Source organism: Electrona antarctica (genome assembly GCF_951216825.1).
Source record: "Electrona antarctica genome assembly, chromosome: 9".
NCBI classification, from domain to species: domain Eukaryota; kingdom Metazoa; phylum Chordata; class Actinopteri; order Myctophiformes; family Myctophidae; genus Electrona; species Electrona antarctica.
In genome coordinates, this window is record NC_136790.1 from 40,952,321 (window position 1) to 40,977,727 (window position 25,407).

General features: G+C 40.2%; 2 protein-coding genes across 5 annotated transcripts; both read left to right on the top strand.

Moving 5' to 3' along the window:
* The first annotated feature begins 985 nt into the window (after window positions 1-985).
* Window positions 986-5,302, top strand: rbp7b (retinol binding protein 7b, cellular). 2 transcript variants are annotated; one of them, XM_079511388.1, is made up of 4 exons: window positions 986-1,169; window positions 2,046-2,224; window positions 2,322-2,423; window positions 5,233-5,302. In XM_079511388.1, the coding sequence occupies exons 1-4, from the start codon at window positions 1,091-1,093 to the stop codon at window positions 5,284-5,286; spliced, it is 414 nt and encodes a 137-aa protein (XP_079367514.1). In that variant the 5' UTR covers window positions 986-1,090; the 3' UTR covers window positions 5,287-5,302. The 2 variants fall into 2 exon arrangements, with proteins under 2 accessions (XP_079367514.1, XP_079367513.1); XM_079511387.1 differs by lacking the exon at window positions 986-1,169 and adding an exon at window positions 1,455-1,636.
* Window positions 5,303-6,678: 1,376 nt separating this feature from the next.
* Window positions 6,679-24,272, top strand: LOC306930372 (guanine nucleotide-binding protein G(I)/G(S)/G(T) subunit beta-1). Of its 3 annotated transcripts, none has more exons than XM_079511305.1 (11): window positions 6,679-7,148; window positions 12,712-12,821; window positions 12,937-12,975; window positions 13,072-13,178; window positions 13,273-13,336; window positions 18,483-18,645; window positions 19,506-19,572; window positions 19,689-19,890; window positions 20,840-21,056; window positions 21,367-21,482; window positions 22,370-24,272. In XM_079511305.1, exons 2-10 carry the CDS (start codon window positions 12,765-12,767, stop codon window positions 21,471-21,473), a joined length of 1,023 nt encoding a protein of 340 aa, XP_079367431.1. In that variant the 5' UTR covers window positions 6,679-7,148; window positions 12,712-12,764; the 3' UTR covers window positions 21,474-21,482; window positions 22,370-24,272. The 3 variants fall into 3 exon arrangements, with proteins under 3 accessions (XP_079367431.1, XP_079367430.1, XP_079367429.1); XM_079511304.1 differs by having other exon boundaries at window positions 6,680-7,200; window positions 22,306-24,272; XM_079511303.1 differs by having other exon boundaries at window positions 6,680-7,148; window positions 22,306-24,272.
* Window positions 24,273-25,407: the final 1,135 nt, after the last annotated feature.

The window sequence follows — 25,407 nt, forward strand, 5'->3', positions numbered from 1 at the left end:
ATAAATTTAACTTAGTGGGAAAAGCCATATTAACACTGAGTTAACATTTGTATTTCTTAGTGTGGGTTGTGATATACCTGAAGCTATTACGGATAAGGCGATGAACGCTGCGAGGTTGTTCAGAAGTGGCTGTCTGCAGTATCTGGAGGATTTTGGCCTTAGAAATAAATATAATGTCAAATCTACTATTTTAAACATGATCCAAATGAAGATGTCATAGACCTATAATTGAGTTACCTTGCCATGACATAGAACTGAGGGACCAGAACCACCGCCATGAATATTACAAGTACAATTTGACTGCAAAACAACCATACACAACAAATTGTTACAAAATAAATACAATCAGAATGACATGAAGGAGCTAAATCACCACAAAACCAAAACGTCGTAAAAGTCACTTCCTAACATTTACAAAAAACATTCACCACAGCAACACTTACAATTTTAACCTTTGATCCCTTGGTAAACTTCTGCTAGTATGATATGCCATGTATACTAGCATGTAATGAAACATGTTTATTATCCTTTCAGTCAGACGGGTGTAACTCCCCAACAACCAGATCCTGTCTGTGGTATTACCACCTGCTCCAAACGTGCACCAAGTGGAAGGATCATGTTTCTGTCCACAGTGAGTGACTCAGAATGCATTAACCATGTGAACCCTTGCATCCCTACTCTGAAGAGAACATTACGCAAAAATAGCAGATCTGCAAGCTCACAGTGTATCTCTACTGGTTCTTGTTTGGTGCATTCCCACAGGTTGATGTTGTTGACGTGGTTTGGCTAGAAGATCCTGATGCAGTTTATTGGAATTGGGGATCCCAGAGGCATACAACACAATTAAAACACAATTTCCTCACATTGTGTAAAAAGCCATGTTCCGCCCTCAGTGCTGCAACAGCAGCATCACCCTGCTCCATATTAACACACTGTGGCAAATGTCAATGCAGACATATAAAATCTGTTCACTCTGAATATTCCTGTCAGTAGTCATTTTTTAGATGGTTGAGCAAGCAGAAAGCAAGTCAAGACTGAATATAGTGTCTGTAAGAGTCAATTAACAGCTACCAACTACAGTGGAATTAACATGGGACATGTTATCGACTACAGTGGAACATGGGACATGATCAGCAATGATAATGACGTTGGATATATGAAAGCTCTTGGTACGCAAAAATAGCAGATCTGCAAGCTCACAGTGTATCTCTACTGGTTCTTGTTTGGTGCATTCCCACAGGTTGATGCTGTTGACCTGGTTTGGCTAGAAGATCCTGATGCAGTTTATTGGAATTGGGGATCCCAGAGGCATACAACACAATTAAAACACAATTTCCTCACATTGTGTAAAAAGCCATGTTCCGCCCTCAGTGTTGCAACAGCAGCATCACCCCTGCTCCATATTAACACACTGTGGCAAATGTCAATGCAGACATATAAAATCTGTTCACTCTGAATATTCCTTTATTAGACGATTGAGCAAGCAGAAAGCAAGTCAAGACTGAATATAGTGTCTGTAAGAGTCAATTAACAGCTACCAACTACAGTGGAATTAACATGGGACATGTTATCGACTACAATGGAACATGGGACATGATCAGCAATGATAATGACGGTGGATATATGAAAGCTCTTGGTAAGTGTCTTGGTGTGACAAATGATCCATTACAAACAAAATATATATTTTTTTTTTATCATGTGATTTAAAGAGAGACATGTTCCTTTATTTTTAAGTTCATTATTTAGGCTGGAGTGGAAGTTTTTATACATAAACAAAAAAAGAATAACATCAGTGTCAAACAAAAGGGTGCGAAATTATTGTTTTGTGAAATCTTAGATTTAGTTTTATTTCGTTTTTCTACAAAAACAAAATAACTAATATTAGTCTCATACAAAGGGGTGAGAAGAAGTGATTGTTTTGTAAAATCTTACATTTTAGCAATGATGTGGAAAAAGTATGAAATGTTTGTTGCACTTATGACCTGTTGCTTGCTGCCAGATTAAATAAAGATGACCTTTTCTCTATTTCTCTTTTCTACACACAGGTATTGATTTTGCAACACGTACGATTGCCACCATGATGAAGCCCCAGAAAGTGATTAAGCAAGATGGAGATTCTTTCTCCATTCAAACACTGAGTACTTTTAGAAACCTTTCATGTTCATTTACAATTGGAAAAGAAGAAGAAGAATTGTGCAAAGGAATTGACAACAGGTCATGCCAGGTAGGAACGTTTTCAATAAGCTATCACACTACATATAGAGTATAGACTAATTCCATAATAAAAAAGGCTTTATATTGATCATTTTATTTTATACCAGACAGTGGTGAACTGGGACAATGGCAAGCTGGTGTGTGTTCAGAAAGGAGAAAAGAAGAACAGAGGGTGGACCCACTGGATACAGGGAGATGAGCTTCATCTGGTATGACGTTATTCCTCAAACAAATGAAGAACTTTCAAGAATTCACAACTTATTTTAATGCCTCATAAGAGACCAATCCATGTGAGCAAGGCTAAGTAAAAAAATACTTTGTAAATGTCGTAGAGCACATAGTATGAGATTCAAAGATCAATCTTGCACACAAATCGTAATTCCTTAATGAAGTTTCAATCTTATAATCTTCAACGGAGTGACAAAGGTCACTCATACTACCTTGTACTGTACAGTAGTTAAAGGGATAGTTCACCAAAAACATTTTTTTCTATCGATTAGTCACCCTGTGGAGACTTTTTGTCGCATTCCTAAGCCAATCATTAATGACCAGAAGTGGTTCCCTATGGAGACACAAATAGCCTCCTTTGTTCCCTATGTAGCTCTGGTCCATAGCCTTCTACTGCTTCTACGATTCTGCCCTGCAGTATAAGGCTATGGGACTTTCCGTTTTAAATCTCAAATGGAAATCAGACCAGCCTCTCCTCTTTTGTGGAAATCTCACAAACGTTTGACCTACTCACCAATACAAAGACTGAAGATTGTGTCAATAGAAAGCCTATACTTTCCTTAGTGGACGCACTCTGAGCCCCCCACCACACGTATAAACTGTACTTTTTGGCCAGAAAGGGATTTGTTTTCACCGGAGGAAAGATATTCTCTATGAGGCAGTTCTCTGGGCAATATCAGTAGAGGGCACATTGGAGTAACTAAAAGTATTTTTTTCCCGGTGGAAACAAAATCCCTTTTTGGCCAAAAAGTACCGTTTATACATGTGGTGGGGGGCTCAGAGTGCGTCCACTAAGGAAAGTAGGCTTTCTATTGACACAACCTGTCTTTGTATTGGTGAGTAGGTCAAACGTTCGTGAGATTTCCACAAAAGAGGAGAGGCAGGTCTGATTTCCATTTGAGATTTTAAACTGAAAGTCCCATAGCCTTATACTGCAGGGCAGAATCGTAGAAGCAGTAGAAGGCTATGGACCAGAGCTAGTTCCCTATGGAGACACAAAGAGTCTCCTCAAAGGATTGTCTTAGGAATGTGTCAACTCAAAAACAAACAAAATCAAATCCATGAATTAAAGACTCCATGAGGTGAGCAATCGATAGGACAAAAAAAAAAGTCAACTATCCCTTTAAACATACTCCAAAGCATCTGCAGAAATGTTACTGGGTGTGGGAATTGCATTCCTGAGACTTATACCATAATACCAATGTAGTCTGACTGGATTTTTTTTTGTCTAAAGGAGTTTTGTGGGTGTAAACACTACTGGGTGTGACCGTACAGTGTTTAATTGGTAAATGTCAAGGTACCGGAACACTGATCCTGTCAGGTGTGGGGGCAGAGTGGTATCGTAGACCTGACTGACACATCACTGATGATGCCATCACGCCATAGCTATTACAATAGCGTTAAGGTTCAATAAAGCATAGCAACCCTTCAGGTAGGAAAAGTCTTTAATTGTGGCGATCAGTAAACTCATTACCAAACCAGCTGAACTCAATGAGGGGGCCTGCATGGTGAATGGCCACATTCCCACAGGCTGGCATGGGCCCCCTCGAAATCGGAAGGGACCCTGGCAAGGCAAGGACCTTCTCCATTAGCTGCTTGAACATGGCAGGGTGAACCAGAATTACCCTTGTTCAGTGCATGGAAAAGGTGGTGTTGGGCTGAAGCCAGGAACCCAGAATGAAGTAATTGATTAAACCCAAAACATACACATAAAATACATGATTACATGGGCAAATAAACAATAACACAACAAAGTCAAAGTCAAAGTCATACGATTTTTGTCACACACGTTACCGCAGTGAAATTTGTTCTCCGCATTTGACTCATCTCTTGGAGCGGTGAGCCGCAGCGTGCGCCGCGCTCGGGAATCATTTGATTAGTAGATTTGACCCCCAATCCAACCCTTTGATGCTGAGTGTCAAGCAGGGAGGCATTGGGTCCCATTTTTACAGTCTTTGGTATGACCCGGCCGGGGATCGAACCCCCGACCTCCCAGTTTCAGGGCGGACACTCTAACCACAAGGCCACTGAGCTGGTTACAATAGAACAATAATGAATATAGGTGCGCCCCCAAGGCATGTTGGTAAGTCTCCTCAGCTACGTATAACAGCCCAGGACACTACATGTGTCGCAAATAGATTATTCTTTTTTAGTGGGTTTGAACTTTGGGCAGATTTGTGCACCTATGGCCAATATCGTCGATAATATATCGGTTTTAGCAGATATTTTATTTTATAATAATTATGTTGAAAAATAAATAAAGTGTTTTCTGGGGAAGCTTTCAAAAGAGTAGACAAGTTGGAACATTTTTAAATAAAAATACTAAATTCAAACTGTTTATGTTGGGATATGTGCCAACATTTCAGTTTTGGAATAAAGAGGCATTTCTTTCTTCAAATTCAGTGTTTATAAGCCTTTTTTCAGAATGGACAAAATTATTTAAATTTTTTAATAGGCCTACAGAATGAGATCATATCGACATTGCTTATATCGGTTATCGGCCATAACAGCAATCGGATATCGATATTGGCCAAAATGTCTCATCGGTACATCCCTAATTTGTCTCATCTGTGTCCTCTATTTGTGATGCATGTCTGTGACTGTATATACTAGGGCCGGGCCCTAGTATATACAGTCACAGACATGTATCACAAATAGATACTAAATAGATACTAAATACTTATATAGCCTAGTAACTACTACTAGGCTATATAAGTATTTATAGCTGCCTATTTCTATTATACCAACTATTTGGTAGACTGAATGCATTCATCTTTTTTCTTGTTCTAGGTGATCACCTGTGAAGATCAAGTCTGCAAACAAGTTTTTAAAAGGAGTGCCTAATTTTCACTTTCTGGGGGAAAGGACTTTCACACTGTGTCCATTCTGCTCTAAATATGGAGTATGCATGCAAAACCTGTGTACTTTATGCCACCAAGGTCTGTGGCTCCCTCTAGGGTCGAGTCTCCAACCTCAGAGTCTTGTATTGAGTTAATTCAACCGGGTGTCATTGAAATAAATAAATAAAATACTCACACCACATCACAACAGCAACTTGAGTGGACTGTGTCTTCAGCTCAGCAGCATTATCTTGCAATTAAGGCAATTAATCATTGAACCTCTAATGAATTCTCCTCTAGGTCAGTGGTTCTCAAACTTTTCATTTTTAAATGTATTAGGCTATATGGACCCCCATAACTCTGAGTGTACATATGGAACATTAATTTGTACACTCTCGCCTCACTTTGAGAACCACTGCTCTAAGAGAGAGATGTGCTCTGTACTTTCCCATGCAATGTGTTCACGGTGGATTTCGTCTGTGTGCTCTGGGTTTCTTTCAAAGGCCTGGCCCTGCAGGTTTGAGCTGAAGCTGATCCCTGGTTGCTCTCCAGTGGCTGGCTAACTGTTAATAGTTCAGGTCCAGGATGTAATATGTGCAAATAAATTAAACAATTACTAGTGGAGCTTCCTTAAAGGTTGTGTGTCCCAGGAAAGCTGTAACGTCTTAGGGTGTGTTGCTCTATAGTGGAGACTTATGAATGACTCTAGGCCTAACACTAATTACTCCAAGTCTAATGTTAAATCACATAAGGTCCCTGAGTACCTACTTATTCTGGGTCATCATGTCAATTGTGATTCTCCCGGATTTCCTGAATTCTCAAAGCAGATAATTAGAAATGGCTCTGAAACCTACTGACACACATTTAAAGACAGGCACCAGGGGTTTTTCTAGTGGAAGTGGGATTTTTAATTAGATTTGTAACCTACTGAAATACTGACACACTGATTGACATAATATGCACATATCTGGCATTACTCTGCAATAGTTAGAAATGTGAAAATGAATGAGATTTGTAACACACACACACACACACACACACACACACACACACACACACACACACACACACACACACACACACACACACACACACACACACAGTCTGCTGAATACTATATATGTATATATAGCCTATAATTCAATATAAAATTCATAAAATTCCTTTAATTCCTTTAATGAATGAATGGTTTAACACAGTGGGCCTAACTCGGCCTACAGTAGGTCTATGATTATGCTTGCTTGCTCTTTGGTACCGACCCAGTATAACGAAGGACTGAATCCTCAAAAAGGAAAAGCAAAAGTGAGGTGAAAATAATAGTTTTTGAGATATGATGCACATTGGCATCTTCATCATTTTGGATGTGTTACTTTTCCCACCGCTGCTGCTGCTGCTGCAGGCAGCGTGGGGTTTCCCACAGCTGATTGCAGGGAGGGTTACCGCGCCCATCTCGTCGTTCCGTTCGTTCGTTCGTTCGATGGCCGGATGAGAGCGCTCCAAGAGCAAGGACACGGGTTAACAGTCTGACAAAAAGGAAACATTAGCTCCCTCATTGAACCAAGTGCATCGTTTAATTCGGAAAAGTATTGCTTTGTCTCTCTCCGGCTGCTCCACCGTGTCGTTGAGCCCCATAGAAGACATTGTGGGTGTGATCCCCCCTGCCTTGCCTGCCCTCCCCTCTCCGGTTGGTTGACTGAGGTTGTCAGAGCTCTCCAACCGTAGCTCCGCTCCGCACACACTCAACTAGCTGGCTAGCTAGTTCCACAGCTAGCTGCTCGCTGTTCGTTGATGCGTGCATTGGAGGGATACGCCGTTTCCATTTCCAGTCAATGCAAAAGACATCAAAGCAAACGCAAATCGAAGCAGGTGAGTTTGGAGAAGAAAATACCCGACGACGTCTGCCGTTCTTTTTTCCGCGGTGAGAATAGCTGGCTGTGGAATATTGTGTGAGAATATCAGTGCCCGGGGGTGGGGTATCTGTCGACAGCTAGCTTGTTAGCGACTTATCGTTGTGGGGGTATAGCTGATAAATCTGTGCGGGCGAATATAAAAGCAATCTGTGGTTGTTAGGAAAAAAACAAATGTTGAGATTTCGTTCTGGATAAATATCACTCAGAAACCAAAATACTGCTTCCTTGCCCTATTTTATGAATGTCAGTGAATGGTGCTAGCTGAACATCGCTTGAAGTCAACGATGAGGGGATGTTTGGCCTAAATCAGGTAGAACCAGCTAATGCTATGTAGCTAATACGATTTCCCATTAACTGGTATTATGTTACGTGAGCTGCTAATGGAAAGCTGGATTAGTGATTTCATAAAGCACACGAGCTTACATTGATGACCTGTATCAAAATGGAAAATGTTGATTTAATATCGTAAGATAGGCTGGCTGCCAGTTGATGACACAGCCCCTTCATTGCCTTACTGGAGCAATAAACGTCCGATATAGGAAATGTAACGTAGGTGCAAACGTTAGTTTACACTTATTTCTTAACCGGATCAGGAATAAAACAATTAATATAGGTGTAGATCGGTATGAACTATTGTAATAAAGCACGAAGGAAATGCTGTTGCAAGCCATTCTGTCTTGTGCCACCAATATACAATACAACTCCACTTGCAGTCAACCTGGGTGGGTGTTCCAGTGAAAATGCTTAACGAAGGTTATGCTAGTAAACTGTTCTTTTTGAAGAAGTGAGCTCCCTCTCCACCAAATTAAACGTACTCTCGTATCCTTTACATTCCTTATTGCAATCTGACTGCAAGTCAAGCTGGCCACCACCCGACCTTGCAGTTTCTCCAGGAGGGAGGATTGGGACCTCCTCTTCTAGACCACAGAGAGCCAGCTAACTGTGTACATATATGTTGTAATTAAATCAAAAAGGCACGGTTGACGGTAACAAGATTGCAAGTATCGAAGTAATTGGATTTGCTGTAGGCAGGCAAACAGCCCCACACAGTAGTTATAGTTAACCCACCTACCGACCGCGTTCACTTGACTGGTGTTAGCTACCTAGCAGTCCGCGTAATTGCGGAAGAACAACAGTCTTTCTGGAAATGTAACGTTAGAAAGCGATATGTGGCAAGCGGCTCATATTGACGGTCGGTTGTGAGTTAATGTCGACAATGAAGGGATTTGTTTGAGTTATGAGAGGAAGTGGCTCTATTTAAAGTGCTGAAATGTCTCGTTCTGCCCTGCCTACAGGCCTACATACCGACCAAACTTGCTAGCAGGCTAACTACCGGGCAGCAGTGTACAAGATGGCGTTAGCTGCATCTTCTCGGATTTCCATCAGTGCAAGGCAGATTAGTATTGCATTGCGCGGCTTTCAGCCAATTTGGAAAAAATATACATCCCACATAGCATCAAAACTGTACTACAATATTATTGCCTTATTATTATTATCGCCTTATTATCTAGTCGAGGCAATTAAATCATTCAGCTGGGCTATGATGAGTATTGAGTAGTGTTATTGTAGAGGCTCATCTATTTACGTAGCAAACGGACGTACTGCTGCTACAGTTTTCCCACAACAAATATTCAAACATGATGCAAACGGTCCCACTGCTGTACGCAAATCATGTACAACATGAAATCCCATGTTACTGTCAGCCTATTAGACCCACAGTGTTAAGCAAACCTGTGGGAACTGAACAGCAGAATAGTTATATCTTGTAATTATTATTATTATTGCATTTTTATAGCAGATTAATCTCTCATGTTGGTGTCAACATGACTACACTGGGTACATATGCGTTTCACACTGATGATGCTCATGAATGTGTATTGATTCTCTGCAAATACAATCTGAATGGTGATGGCACTGTTGCTTTCAAATTAAATTTGAGACTGACAGAAAGTGAGAGCAGTGAGAAAATCCAGGCACTTGCTTTAAGCATGTTAAATGTAACAGAATTAAGCTTAATCTCATCCTATTATTTTATGAATGGAATAGCATATTTCTGATTTCTGCCCAGGGTTCGCCAGCTGTTTCTCATGTTGGTGGACATGGATAGGATTAGAGATTTAACTGAAAGGGTTTTAGCTTTTAGGATTATGGACTTGCTCAGTGATAGTGCTGGTTATGATCCTTTCTCTGATCCAGCTTTAGACCGGTGAAACATCGCATTATCAGGCCAATATTTAAAACTGGACTCCACACATCCATGATTAGAAAATGTTTGGATCCACAATACAAAATTATATTAGGCTTACTGCAGTTTTCATAATCGTGTTGTCATCTCTTTATACTGCAGATTGTTAAGTAAGGGAAGGGTAGGCACACGTAACAATTACTATGATCATTCAGCAACACAAGCTTAGCTGTCATCTGAGAAAATACATTTGTGTTACTACTTGAAGGCCTAAGTGCTTACTGCACAGACATGGGATGGTTCTCAGATGGATATGTAGGAACAGGCTTTCAGCTTCAGGGGGCAGCAGGCAGTGACTGCCCTCAAGAGACCTGAGAACAGTCAGTAAGTCACAACTTTAGGCTATTTGCCACAACGCAGTTTATCGTGCAGTCAGCTGACCCTGATCAGGCGCTTAGAAAGGAGAAGTGATGTGATGGAGGAACTCCAAACTGTAAGAATCTGCAGACCTTCATAAGCAAACAATGTTTCTGAAAAGGGAAAGCTTAATGCTAAGTTATTAACAGCATTTAGGCTACTCGGATATGCTCGATACTACGAGGGGTTGTTCCAGGCCTAACCCAACAAGATCTCAAATAATGAATTGATGCACTAATTATGTCAGGAATGTTATCCAGGATAACATTTAAGGTATGGTCTTGTAAACAAAAAACAGGAGCTTGCACTATGCTGCTGTGTATTCTATATTATTTATGTCATAAAATTAGTATAGAAGCTGAAAAAAGTAGACGATGGACATATACAGTATATGATCGTAACCGTACCCAGCCAGGATAACATTAATGGTTTCATCCTAGTTTTGTAACCACTCAAGCAGTTAGCGTATTTAACCACATGACCCTTGGCGTCGCCAAAATAGCTGATCTATGGGTGTTTTTTTGTCAGGGAAAAAAAGGAGGGGGTCTAGTATATGGTCCCCTGGGGGTCTCCGTTCAAAGAAGTGTATATAGGGTTTATGTACTTAGCAGGAGCCTCTCTTCTTATTTAAACGCATCACTTTAACTTTGTAATTGTTATGGCGTCGTGGACTACAGCTGCAAAAGTATGAATTTAATGACACCTAACACCTTGAATCATCTTGCTATACAGAATGATACCAGTGAGTGCACATTTAATCAAAGGTGGTCTTTGTTTGCAAGTGAAGGCATATTTTACAATACAAATAAACAACGGTAATGGGTCGCAGACTCGCACACCAAGACTGTATTTCAATAATTTATTCTTGCATTTTGAACAGGAGGCAAACGTTTCGGCTATCCAGCCTTCACACTGATGAAGGCTGGATAGCCGAAACGTTTGTCTCCTGTTCAAAATGCAAGAATAAATTATTGAAATACAGTCTTGGTGTGTGCGACCCATTACCGTCGTTTATTTGATATGATTTGAACGGGTAACGCACCTAAAGTCAGCGTGGTGGTCACATGAAGAGTATATTTTACAATATGCCAGGGTTAAGTTGAAATAAGAACTTAATCTGGATGTTCCGGGGACCCCCAGGGCAGGGACCCCCCAGGGACCCCCACACGGTAACTCTGTCATTTCTCAACCGTTTTGGATGCGGGACGGCTCGCCGGAACCGGGCCGGCACCCTGACCGCGTTCATATGGGTCTGGAACTTCCGGGGACCCCCCAGGGACCCCCACACGAAGTTGCACCACTCACTTCACACACAAGTGTGATTTTGCACTATTGTATTTGTATGACAAAGTATAAAATTGGGCCTAAGTGGTTAATCAGACTAATACATTGGGTACATAATTATATATATATATTATATGAATGAGAGAGTTATCCTACAGCATCTATAAGCCTTGCCATGTCATTTTGTTAACTTGTTCCTAAAGTTTCTGTTGAAGCCAGATTTTCCTGTATGTAAATTTCTTCCCTTTGTAATTCACATCCTGCCTAATTCATCCATTGTATTGAAAACCAAATTGGAAATGGTCAAAGTAGGCAATACCGCATTTTACCCCTGTGCTGTGGAAAATGCAGATTTATTTTATTTTTCTTCAAGCTAGTAAAGTTAAAGTACCTCACACTAGGGATTGGTAATCGAACACAATCAAACATCAAAACACAATATTCTTCCTTACCAAATGCCTTGATCGATATCTTCCAAAACATTTTGAAACACTGAGTTGCATCGCGCCAAATCGTGATTATCATATAGCCAGATTCTTGCCAAGACACTGACTGCCCTGATCTTTTTAAAAGACATGCATCATCATTAGATGGGTCCAACCTAAAAGTTGGCCATTTTGTGGTTTTGTTGATGCTGGAAATACTATTTAAAAGACATTGGTGTTGCAGGGTTCCTGCCAATGTCCTTTAGATCCCTCAACAGAGATGTTATTGTTAAGGTATCCCTTCCCAATTCTGTGCATGTCATAAACAGGTGAACATTTGACTATTGTTTAGATTTGGTACATGGGAAAATGGAAGGGACTTCTGGGGCACCCTGGTCAATGAAGTGGTTAAAATGAGTCTTGAGGGGCGCCTGCTGGCCTAGCGGTCCAGGCGCATGCCACATATAGGCTCTGGCCTGAGCTCGAGTCCTGTTCATGACGACCATCTCTCTCCCTCTTTACTGTCATTCTTCACATGTGTATCAATAAAGGCAGAAGAGTCTTGATTATTTGAACAAATATGCTGTCATTAAAAAAATAATAATATATATATATATATATATATATATATATTTTTTTTTTTTCTCCCTAATTTGTATTTATTGAGGCTTTACAAGCATATGTTCAATAAACAAAAACAAAGGTTTTACAATCCCTATTCAAACAAGTATAGGAGAGCGAGAGTTTCAAACAAACATTAGGTACAGACCAGTTTTATGCTGAACTTTGTCCAGTAGGGCAATATTACATGCATATTATGTATTGATTGAAGTGGCATTTGGTATCTGAAGGATTGAGGTCAATAGGATAACGACTCCTTTTAGGCCATGTGTCCAAAGCGGTTTCTTTTTTTACCCAGCTGAAAATGCAAGGCGTTTAGATGAATATGTTCATCTAAACGCCTAGAGTTAAATATGTCAACTCTCTGACCAGATAAAAAACGCTCTTCAACGGGAATGCACAGCGCAGAATAGATGCCTTGTCACACTGCAGGTGTTTCCAGCATAGTGTAAATACACGGTGCTCCCACTGAAAGCAATCCGATACATAGACTGGTCAGGGAAAAAAATGTCGCGGTGGAATGACGTTTTAGTACATGATTTTTCAGCTTATCTAATGGTGTGAGTTCTCTCTCTGTTCTCTTCCAGATCCAGGAAGTGTCCCGGCAGCTGGAGTAGCGTAATTCTAAAAGCTGAGGAAAATGAGTGAACTGGACCAGTTGCGCCAAGAGGCGGAGCAGCTCAAAAATCAGATCAGAGTGAGTGATTAACTCACCATTTACCAGTAATAATGATGAATGCTGTACACTCAAAACATCAAATTAATAAATATATCTGCAGAAATTTAAAAGATTTATTTATTTATTTTTTCAGGATGCCAGGAAAGCATGTGCAGATGCCACACTAGCACAGGTAACATCGTTATTAACAATTATAGGTATCCATTGGAGAAAAATAACAAAAACATTTAGTCTCATACTAAACAATATTTTGCATTTTTCTTCCTAGATCACAGCCAACATTGATCCTGTTGGCCGAATTCAGATGCGTACAAGACGAACACTGAGGGGACATCTGGCTAAAATCTATGCCATGCACTGGGGAACAGATTCGAGGTAAAGAATATTCTCACCTATCTATCTGTACATATTTCTATGAGACCTGTGACTCTGTTATTTATTTGTTTTATTTTTTCTGTCATTTGTGTAGGCTCTTGGTCAGTGCCTCCCAAGATGGAAAACTCATTATTTGGGACAGCTATACCACAAACAAGGTACAGTTTTATAAGTAGAATCAGATTCCATTCATGTTTGAAGTATTATCTCAAAACTATAACCATACTTGCTGTTAATAGAAACATGGTCTATTGCAGTTCAAAAGGGAAAGCAATTACATTATGAGAAGTTTGCTCTAAATCTAGATAATGTTGCCAATAATGCAACAGTGGCAATTTGGCAAAGAATCATACTTGCAAATTTGAAATGTGCTACCAAAACAGTGAAATGAAATAAATGAACGCTAGAAATGCTGCAAAAGTGAACGCAAACATTTTCTGGAGGACACCAAAAGGGACGTGAATGTCGTTTGAATGTAAAAGTTCAAACTAGGTCACTCGGGTGGTGCAAGTGTCACCTTCCTGTTCAGGAGTTTGAATCCCCTGATGCAGGCAGCTTGGTCCATATGAGCCTAATCGGCCGTGTTTGTTGAATGGGGAGTGAAACTGTTCTTGCTGCACCACAGGCTCTTACAGGCAGGAGCAGTGCTGGTCAGCACGATATGTTGAATGGTGAGGAGTAGGGTGGTGGACGTCCTCCTAGTGGGGGGTCCTCACCATAGACATAAAAAGGTAGACTCCTCCTTCGGCTCTGGGGCGTGTGCTTCTTGAGAGTAGGCAAGCTTTCCCGAGGTTCCTTGCGAAGCATAGTGTAAGCATGAGCGGAAGCTTGTCAAGCTTCCCCGTGTGTCACAGAAGGGGATGTTCGGCAGGCCAATCAGAGGCACGTTTGTTTTCTCATGCTAATAAAGCTCCCTTGGATTCAGTGACATAGTCTGTGGGGGCCGGGGGGCCAGGGCCCCCATGAGGAATTGAACCAGGGATCTCGGCCCCCATGAGGAATTGGACCTGAATATATATTCGCCTCGGTTCGTCCCGTTTGTGCCGCATCCGGGGGGGTCTTGCAAAGCAAAGCAAAGTTCTTTGTTTACCCAGGGAAGTGGACTAAGCTCGAGATGCTTGTTTACAGCCACACCCTGCTCATAGAACATTTCATGGTAGGGGTTCAATGCCTTGCTCAAGGGCACTTCAGCGGTGGTAATTGAATTGATACGTTCCGGAAAAGACACGCTGTGATTGGCCAGTAGTCACTTGAGTATCAGCGAAGCAGCGTGCCATCCACACTTCCGCTTGACTTACGAAAAATCACACTTGTGTGAAGTGGAGTCCCACTGTGGCTGCCACATGATGTCACGGGGTGGCATGCTTAAAAGACATCTTTAGTTTTTTTCAACCAAGGTTCATGTTTTAGGTTGTTATTGGAGAAAATAAAAGATGAGTGTTCATTTTTTTTCATTTGCTGCTTTCTTTCGTTTTAAGGATTTTAGCTGTTTTTGTGGCATTCTAGCATGGGGCTAAATATGTATATTTTTTTTACAATTTTATAGCGATTTAAACTAAACTATAGATTTGACTATAGTCCTATTGGACCCCAAGAAATTATATCTGGCCACAAAAAATCACGAGATCTACTGATTGTGTCAAACTGACATATTGAGCCTATGACACACAGTATGGCTCCCCCAGTAGGCCTCCTTCACATTCAGTATAGATCCTGCGATCTTCTGTGGCCAGATGTAATTTCCTGGGGTCTATTAGGACTATAATAAATAATAAAAGATGAAATCGACATTTTGTAAAAGAAAAATCACACCCGTGTGAACTGAGTGGTGTAAGGTTTTATATAGCATGATCAGCTGTGGTCTGACGTAATGTCTGACGTCCGATGTGAGGTATTATATAAGGTAAGGTATTATATAGCCTGATCAGCTCTGATCTGACGTAATGAAATCACACCCGGATGTGATTTCACAACTGGCTTTTTTTGTGCAGAAAAAATGACCATGGTTGCTACGGTCATCCAGTTCACCCGGGTGTGATTTAATTACGTCAGAAATTATTTTGAACATAGCAACCATGCTCATTTTTTTCTGCACACAAAAGCCAGTTGTAGGAGTGGTTTACACCACTCAAAAATACATATTTAGCCCCATGCTCGAATGCCCCCACCCCCTGTCAAAAACAGCTAAAATCCCTAAAACGAAAGAAAGCAGCAAATGAAAAGAAATGAACACTCATCATTTACTTTCTCTAATGACAACCTAAAACGAAAGAAAGCAGCAAATGAAAAGAAATGAACACTCATCTTTTACTTTCTCTAATGACAACCTAAAACATGAACTAAAGTTGTCCTTTTAAAGGGGCTTAAAGCAAACATTAAATGTCCATAGTCTTGGCTGCCACATGACGTCACGAGTGAAAGCCAGACAATGGAGGGGATAGCGCCCATCAAAAATATATTGGTGTTGCAGTTTTTGAGTGGTGCAAACCACTCCAATAACCAGCTTTGTCTGTATGTTTGTGTACCTGTGTACAGGTGAGCATGGTTGCTATGGTTAGTGTGTGACGTCACTGACATAGCCGATCAGGCTATATAAGACCCTGCACCACTCAGTTCACACGGGTGTGATTTTTATATAGGATTAGTGTATTCTATCATTATTATTATTAGTAACCTTTATGTGAATAATTATAAATAACAAATTTAGAATAATAAAACATTTTACATTAATAAACATTAGGTTTTATCAACTGTCATTGACAGAAGATTAGTTAAAATTCTTTAAAAAGTATTTTCCAATTCCAAGTGACTAGGACTGCCATCAGAAGTTTGCTGCCCCTGGGTAGACAACCCGGCCTGGCAGAGATAGGCCGAGATGTGTTCTGAGGAGGAGTGCACCTTTCTAGTAAAGGCAATGAATTCCAACTGTCTTGGCTTCATTTTGCATACATCGCAGGCAACACACTTGTGCTCAAATACAATCGGCTTGGCAGTTGGCACGCTGTAGTGGTTGTAGAACGCTGTGTGAATGTTTAAATGCTGCGTTCTCCACCACTGAAAAGGCAAGTCGCATGTCACTGTGTGTGTGTGCGTGTGTGTGTATACACATAGAAAGACAACCCTACATAATTTGTGCACGGATCGCACACACATGTAACATGTTGACATAATATTGACGACCTGTAGCTGTGGTGCGATGGCAAGCACATAATCTTGGTGTCAGTTTTCTTTGTGACATGATGATTAGTTTGTATAAGAAAATGGTGCTTCTCCAATCTCCATCCAACTTGTTGTTGGTAGCATTACTTTTTAGCTAGGCTGCTTACATATGCATTGCGGGACGCGACACATTGGACAGGTAACCAAATTAGTAATGCACCGAATATTCGTCCGCAGAAAATATTCGTCCGCAGAAAATATTCGTCCGCAGAAAATATTCGGCAGAAAATGGCTAACAATGCATTTTTCGGCCTAGTTCGGTTTCGGCCCGAATAGGCAGAAAATAAATCACCGAATAGTGTATGCAATTAATGCATTCAAAAGAGCTGAATAAATGTTTTATGGACCCATAAAAGTGATTATTATTTAAGTTAAGTTTAGCCATAACCATTTATTTTGCCATCAATCGGGTAGCTTTAAGGTACGGCCATGACGGTAGGAAAAAAGATATATAATATTAATCATATTCTGATATTCGGTATTTGGGTTTCGGCCAGCTGTTTCCTATATTCGGTATTCGGTTTCGGCCAAGAATTTCCCTTTCGGTGCATCCCTAAACCAAATGTAACCCGCGTTTGACAATGTCCGCTTTTGACAATGTGTGCGTGTAACATCATGTAACATAGGCTAGTAACATAGCCAGGTGGTGGGTTGACGGTTTGTTTTTCATTGGAACAACGTGACCTGTCTGTGTCCTAACTAGTTCCATAGACCAATGTCGAATTATTTAGGGAACAAGTCCTCTGTTTGTGCGTCCAGTGAGTGCTTGTTACTGCGTTCAGCAGTAAGAGCAAATGACTAAAAAGGGGAGGGGCCCGTGGAAGCATGCATGAGCAAAAAGAACAGATCTTCAAGCTAACAACGCGTTGAGTTAGCTTGCAGATCTGTTGTGCAAACATGTGACGTAGTCTATATTGCGTCAGACCACTTCCAGCGCTAGTGGGCAAAATTATGCGGATTTGCAGAAAGAAGCTTTTTTTTTTATATGCAGAGCACTGAGCAATATGTGTGCAAAGTGTGGAGTCAGTAGGAGCACACGTGTGTGTGTGGTGTTAAGACCCTCTCCAATGCTGACTCCAAACTCCATGGGTATCTGCCTCGATTCTGGTAGTTGGAGTTCCAAGTTGAATTGATTCCCTGAGGTGTCCTCTAAAACATTGCTGTTGTGTTATTATACAGTGTTCTTGTACTTGTGTGTATCTGTGTAAAAAAATAGCATTTCTGAATTCACATTCTCATCATATTCTATTCCAAAGTGTAAAATTCCAAAGTGCAACACTGCGCGTAACTACAAAAAACAAAAACGGTATGATTATCTTGTGGGCTCCATGTTGTCCAAGTGTGCATCCAGTCCACAACTATACTTATATTGATTATGTTTTTGCAGTGCACTTTGTATTAACATTGTTCATCCTTGAAACCTAGTGTCTGTATTCTGGGCATTTAATAGGGTGAAAGGCAGTGAAAGTGACTAGCTGACAATGACTGCAATTCCATTCTGACCTCGTAGATTATCTGCCGTTTTTGATCAAGAGATTTGGTGTAGAGGGGAAAAAAGGTGGGGACCAAGTAGAGACTCCTGGGGAACCCTGGTCAATTAAGTATTTAGGGTTAAATGGTTAAAGTTGTCCATCCATGACAAGAATGGCACAGTGAGCTGTCACATTGTGCCATCTTGTCATGAGAATGTTCTGAATTGGTATAAAACATTTCCTTGATAACAAAATCCTGTACTAGGGGCTAATTGTTGCATTCTTTAGTTACGTCACTCGGAGAAAGCTGCCCCATGCTAGTTTGTGTATGTGTATGTGTATGTTAGTTTAATCAGTCTTTAAAACCACTTGAACCCTAGCATCTGGGCGGGTCTAAAATAGACAAACTTTCCTCGAAATAACAGTTTTTGGCAGGAATTTGGTGTAGAGGGGATAACAAATTAGGGTGCCATGGATATGAATTATATATATAATATAGGGTTTACCTTTAAGTGGTTATGGTTACATTTATGCTCAAGAGAACATATATGAAGGAGAAAGTGAAAGGCATGTGTTTAACATTAAAATACATATCTTGTGTGTGCTTTTGTAGGTCCATGCCATTCCTCTTCGCTCTTCCTGGGTCATGACTTGTGCGTATGCACCTTCAGGAAATTATGTCGCCTGTGGAGGCTTAGACAATATCTGCTCCATTTACAATCTCAAAACTCGAGAGGGGAATGTACGCGTAAGCCGTGAGCTCGCTGGACATACAGGTATGACCTAATCATTGCATTTTTACCATTCTGAAATTAGAATGAATTCATTTTCACATCAAGTAGCATTGTTTGTGCACATTGGCGATAAGTATACATGACTTTTACTCTTACAACAAGTTTCTCCCATGGGACACAAATTAACATTTAATTATTTATATTGTTAGTTGCAAAGATTTTATAAAGAACTTATCACTTATCACCTAAATTAGAAACATTCTTAAAATATATTTCACATGATTCTGCCTGTTAAGTCTAGGCGAACCACCGAGGCTTAATTGGTCAGCACAGAGATGAAACTCCAGACTAGGCTTTTAAAATAAGAGTGTAATTGACCTGTAATATGCTGTTCTTTGAAGAATGGTTAGTTTTTAACCGTTGCTACACTTAAACTTAAAATAAGAGTGAACCCATAGTCGTATATCACTGAGATATTATATCACTGTTGGGATATGTGGCATAACTATTGAGGTACTGTATGACATTTTGTCTATATTGTGCAGCCTTCGCGTGTGTATGCTGCAGGTACGTGCACCTCCCTCCAGTAGCACCTAGACTTGGTTTTATCCTGCAGGAAACCCTGAGCTATAGCCCAATGGCAGAAATAACTATTAGTTAAATGCAGATGAAAGTTAGTTTTGAATTGCTTTAATAGAACGCAAATATTTGAAAACAATTTCATCAGACTTGATGATTCCAAGTTTAAGAGATCTCTTCATCTTTCATACAGTGTTTTTGAAACATGCTTTGTGCCTTTGTCTGTACATCTTCAAAGTTGCGTTGGGAATATATTAACATCAGAATATTGCATAAGAAATATATTTTTTTTAAGACTGCTACATTAATTCTTTGAATACCAGGTTACCTGTCCTGTTGTCGCTTTGTTGATGACAACCAGATTGTTACAAGTTCTGGAGATACCACTTGGTAAATATAAGAATTACAATCCCACATTCATTTAGTACATGACTTTATCAAATAAATTCAGTCAAGTGGTACAAATGGGTATGCAGATCTGTCTAATTCTGTATTTTTTGTCATAGTGCACTCTGGGACATTGAGACTGGGCAGCAGACAACCACATTTGCTGGACACACAGGTGATGTCATGAGCCTGTCACTGGCCCCTGACACAAGGTTATTCGTCTCTGGGGCCTGTGATGCCTCTGCGAAGCTCTGGGATGTCCGAGAGGGCATGTGCAGACAGACATTTACCGGTCATGAGTCCGATATCAATGCCATCTGTGTAAGTGGTTTGTTTACAATTGCATATTGTTGCTGTCGGGTAGAAATCTTGTAGTGTCTCCATATTACAGCTTTTAATGCCCCTCCCCCCCACACCCCATAAATGAATGTCCTCTTTTGTCATACAGGATTGTCATGCAAAAGTCACAAATAGCTGATCTAAAAGCCCAATGCATCAGTCAATATTATACATTCTCCTTAGTCTCGCATTGCCAGACTGTTGCCTCTCGCAATTTCCAAATGCTTCCATCATATAGTCTGGAGCAACGGAAGTTCTATCATGAGTAAAATATAAAGCAGAAGTGAAGGCTCCTCCCCACTTCCATTTCGTCTTTACAATCACGCAAATGTATCCTAATATAAATCAAAATCATCTAAGCATATATAGCTTGCTGTTTAGCAGAAATGTAAATGACAAAATAAGCTCTAAAGATATTTTAAAATATTTTTCCGTGAACGGAAATGTCAGCTTCCTTACTCAGATTTCGGGAGGTGTAGTTCCAGACTCTATAGCCTCAGTACCCAGGCTTTTATTTTCATTCGCTACGGCTCAAAATGAAAGCCTGGGGGAACGTGAGACATTTCCTGGTCTAGGAGTGGGAGTGAACTACAGTGCAGAGGGGTGTCACTCTCAATATAGTGACGTCAGTTTTCTCTGCTGTTTTTAGACTCCATTGCTATTGGTTTACTCTGATCGGTGAACCAATATCCTCCAGCTCTTGCTGCAAGCGCACCCGCCCCTCTAGACCAGAAAGCACGCTGGCTGGGCCAAGCTACTAGGCGCTAGACTCTATATAACATTTGGAGATTGTGGAATAGTTGTCTGGCTACGCAAGACTACATTTTCCCTGTCGGATCATGCCTTTCCCAACTTACATAGGGTTTTTACACAGTTGGTGATTGCACATATAGAAATGTGAGTGTTTCAGTGTATTTTCTCTCATTTACAGTTCTTCCCCAATGGCAATGCCTTTGCCACGGGCTCCGATGATGCCACCTGCCGGCTCTTTGATCTGCGCGCTGATCAGGAACTGATGATCTACGCCCACGACAACATCATCTGTGGCATCACCTCTGTTGCGTTCTCCAAGAGCGGTCGCCTCCTCCTGGCCGGCTACGATGACTTCAACTGTAATGTGTGGGACACACTAAAGGCTGACCGTGCTGGTTAGTACTTGGAGCATGACCACTCCAAACTACTTTTAAATCTGGCTGCCCAAATCTCATGTCTGGGCATAATAGGCAATAATGCATGAGTCAAATGGACCCTTACAGGTTCCTTTGGTTCTATTGTACCCTCAGGGTTAAATTAACAATGAAGCTTCTTCAGTGTAGATCGAGGTCCTACAGTAGCTAAAAGTTGTATGAAATTGTGTTCATGGCCTAAATGCATATCAAACCGGTGGTCCTTGAAATGAAAAAGTTTGGGAATAATTTCTGTTGACTAAATGCTGCTGCTGCTGTGGTCCTCTCCTAGGTGTGTTGGCTGGCCATGACAACCGTGTTAGCTGCCTGGGGGTTACTGATGATGGCATGGCAGTTGCAACAGGATCCTGGGACAGTTTTCTGAAGATCTGGAATTGAAGCCTGAAGGTGATCCTCTTTCTTTTGCAATTCAGACTTTTACATTGGCCTACATTGTGTTGAGCGTCATTCCTATATTTCTCCAATTTTGTTTTATCAGCATTTTGTATTGTATTTTCAGTAGAAGCAGTCTTATTCAGTTTATAATTGTGTGTATAATCAAGAATTAAAGGAGACATTTGTGGTCATTCGAATGGATAGGTGCTGAATGGGGATGCACTGAATAAGATCTTGTATGTAACTGTTTTCAATTTAAATGTGGCTAAGAATAGACAAATGTCACTTGAGACTAAATTGGTCTATCTTGATCTGCAAAATAAAGTAATCGGACGCCTGAAGCAAATCAATTAATTTTTTTCTGGCATTGCAAGATAATTGTTTAGCTATTTGTTGGCTTACTATCAAACTGGTTGGTAATCTAACTACCCAAATATAAAGGTAGTGGGTTGCACACACCAAGACTGCGGTTCAAATAGTTTATTTCATATTTGAACAAATACGGACAAACGTTTCGGCTATCCAGCCTTATTTTGATATGTTTTGAACGGGTAGCGCACCTATAGTCGGAGCGCGGTGGTCATATGAAGAGTAATATAACTACCCCCCATTCATTTGCTGTAACTGACAAGGTACAATACTTTTTTTTCTGTTCTCATCTTGATCTCGGGTCAGTTGTGCATTGATTAGTCTTGATATTATTTCCGTAAGTGCAAATAAGTCACCGTTATTAAAAAAAAAAAAAAGAAGGTGAATCATTACTTTGGGGGGGGGGGGGGGGGGGGTGCCGTTCTGGTGAGTCAAATTCTGACATTGATCTGTCTTGGCTCCTCAGATGTTATTTTAACTCCAAAGTTGACTGGAAGACCATTACAACTTCAGAATGTTATATTTCACAGCATCCTCTTCAACACTGTTTAAACTGACTTGGACACCACATAAACGAAGGGAAACCAATGCCTTTCCTACACAAAGAAGAGCACAATTGTTTTATCACCTAGCTAAAAAGAGGATTTCCTGTGGTATCAAATCAGAAACTTGTGCATTCCTTCTTGGACCATTTTATGTTACCTTGAAAGAGAAAAACAACACTATCATCCCATGCAAATGTATGCGTCTTGAAAGCAAATGTTGGAGTGTAATTGTACAAATTATTTAACTTTTTTTTTTCCTTTTTTTTTTTTTTTTAAGAATTCTATTCTGATGGTTTGTTATTCTCGATGGCTTTCTTTTTTTTTCTCTTTGTCATATTTCCTCAGTTGTTTTAGACATGTTTGAAATTAAAGCTTGTCTTTCTAATCCAGTTAAATCATGTAAGAAAGATGAGAGAAAATAAACATGCAGAAGCAAAAGCTTGATCAGATTACACGAGCAGCTTTCGAAAATGTCCATGATGTATTTATATACTAGCTGTTTTTGTTTCATCACAGCTTTTTGCACATGAAGAAGCTTTGCCTCTCAACTAATACTATGTTAACTAACCAAGCACATGCTATAAGTTGTGATGAATGCTCATTCCAGTACAAAAGGAGTTGTTATGAGTAACTTTATCCAGTTAACCCCTTAATTCTTGTACATGCCTTTGACTTTGGGTGGGGAGGGATGGGGTAGAATATGGTTGGGCTGTGAGATGGTTGGGGCATGGCTGGATTTTATTATATGGATGGGGGAATTGTGTTTATTATCCACTTTGAGTGAAACACCTCGCCTGATTAAATAGACAGACACTTTCTTTGCTTGGGACTGCAGTTGCAACTCTGTGAATGAAATGTACAAATCAATGTCTGAAAATAATGGTCTGAAATTTTAAGTTAAGACATTCTCATTTTGTCTGCCATGAGTTAATTTAGATGTGCATGCTGTAGACTTGCTTTCAATGGTGCAAAGATCCTAGATCTGTTTTTCTCAAAAGGAGAGTAACCTATTGACTATAATTTGATCTCGATAGGAGCCAATTTTTCTTTTTTTGGCTCAACTCTGCATACATCATGTACTAATACTGGTAATGCTATGCACCAGAGTGAGCAAGAATGGAGAAAGGACTTAATATTGACTGCATACTTAGTGTAAATTATGCTTACCAGTTCTAATGATGCCAATTTTTTGTAATAATTATAACAATCATTGTGAGAAATCTATCCTTCTTAACCAGTCCTCTTCCTCCTTGAAATGTCCACACTCAATGGAACAAAAACATCTTCACATACTGTCCATATTAAACACTTTTTGTACAATTTTCTTTGGTCTTAAATTAAGTCAGAAAGCATCTGAATGACAGAACATTTCACTGTATACAGAAGCACTTTTGTTAACCACTTAAACCCCAGCACCCATATTCTGGGGAAAACTTTCGCAGGGAAATGGCAAATCAACAAGCTTGCAAAGCATCACAATATGAAGCTTTGTGAGCTTGTCCTTTGGCTATTTTCACCAAAATTATTTTATGTAGAGCGAAAATGGAAAAGTCACTAGTATAGAGCCCTTAGGGACTCCGGTCAACCAACCTTGGGGTATAAGTGGTTAAAGTTGTGATATATTTTCACTTTTCCTTTTTTCTGCGATGATGTACAATAAATGTGATGTAATTTTGTGTGGCCACAAGTGAAAATGCAATTCAGTTGAGACAGATTCCCTTTTCTCTTTCCATTAATATGATAGAGCTCTGCACCCTTATGTACCTTTTCACTTTTTGTATTTTATTTCAGTCTGTTGGTGTTCCACGGTGAGCTGGATGCAAGATAGATACTGTACTAAATTGTACTGTTATTGAACATGTAATAAAAAGCTGTTTGAGATGTCTTATCCTTGTTGACTTGTTGAGTTGAACCAGAATACTTCATCATACATGGTGTCTTGCTGTGCAAATAGCCAATCAAAAATCTCAGTGTGATACATTGAGATGTGTTCAGTGCTTGTAAATCTGTTAAAATGATTTGTTTTAAAGTTTCGGGGCATCACATCTAATTTTAAAAGTTTATCCTTTTTGTAACACTGCCTGCAGTTCTCCAATGTCAACCTCTGCTCAGTCATTGTGATAACCTTTTTATCCTATCTGTATTCCCCATCAATACATTCCTATAGACTGATATTTCTAGGTTATAGAATAGAATCTATAGACTCCACCCATGTGGATGAGAGGAACCTCTCACCACTGATAACATACAGTGTATTCTAACATGACATGCCTTGTCTGCTTGTTTTACAATATTGTATTGTATTTTCTACCCCTAATGATACGTTCACACCAACAAAGCTAGAAAAATGAAGCAAAGCTAAAATTATTTCGAAGCAGCTTCTAGAAGCTGAAGCCAGAACCCAGCTTTTAAAAGCTGCGTCAAAGATGAGTTTTCAGGAGAAAAAAAGCACGCTAAAAAAAAAAATCACCCCCGTGTGAACCGAGTGTTGCAAATCCCCCCCCCCCCCCTCTCTCTCTCTCATTAGCAGGCAACAGTGCAGCACTATCTCTCTCTCCGTTTCTTCACACACAAACATAGTTGAACACGGACATTGCTGTTCCTTGGAGTGGTTGCACCACTCAAAAAGCTGTTCATTCCAAGCTTCAAAACGAAAAAGCTGGTCTGCATAGAGATGACATGGGACCACGAAGCAAGAAGCTGCTTCTAGCTTCCTTAGTGAACGCGGCTAGACTATCACATCTGTCAACAACTCAGAATCTCTCTTCTGCAAACCGCAAACCCTTCCTCACTATTGCTTGGAAACTTTAGCTCCTTGACCCTAACATTGATATTGTATATCGCACTCATCAAAATCAATATAAATTAAATTACTTATTGTGATCAGAGGTCACAGATAGCTATGAAACCTTGTGTTTTTGACACCTAACCCACAATCCCTGTCACTGACACGTCACCTAACTCAAATCCCTGTTGCCCAGGTCATCGTGACATGTGAAAAAGTTCCATACATGGGCAGGGCA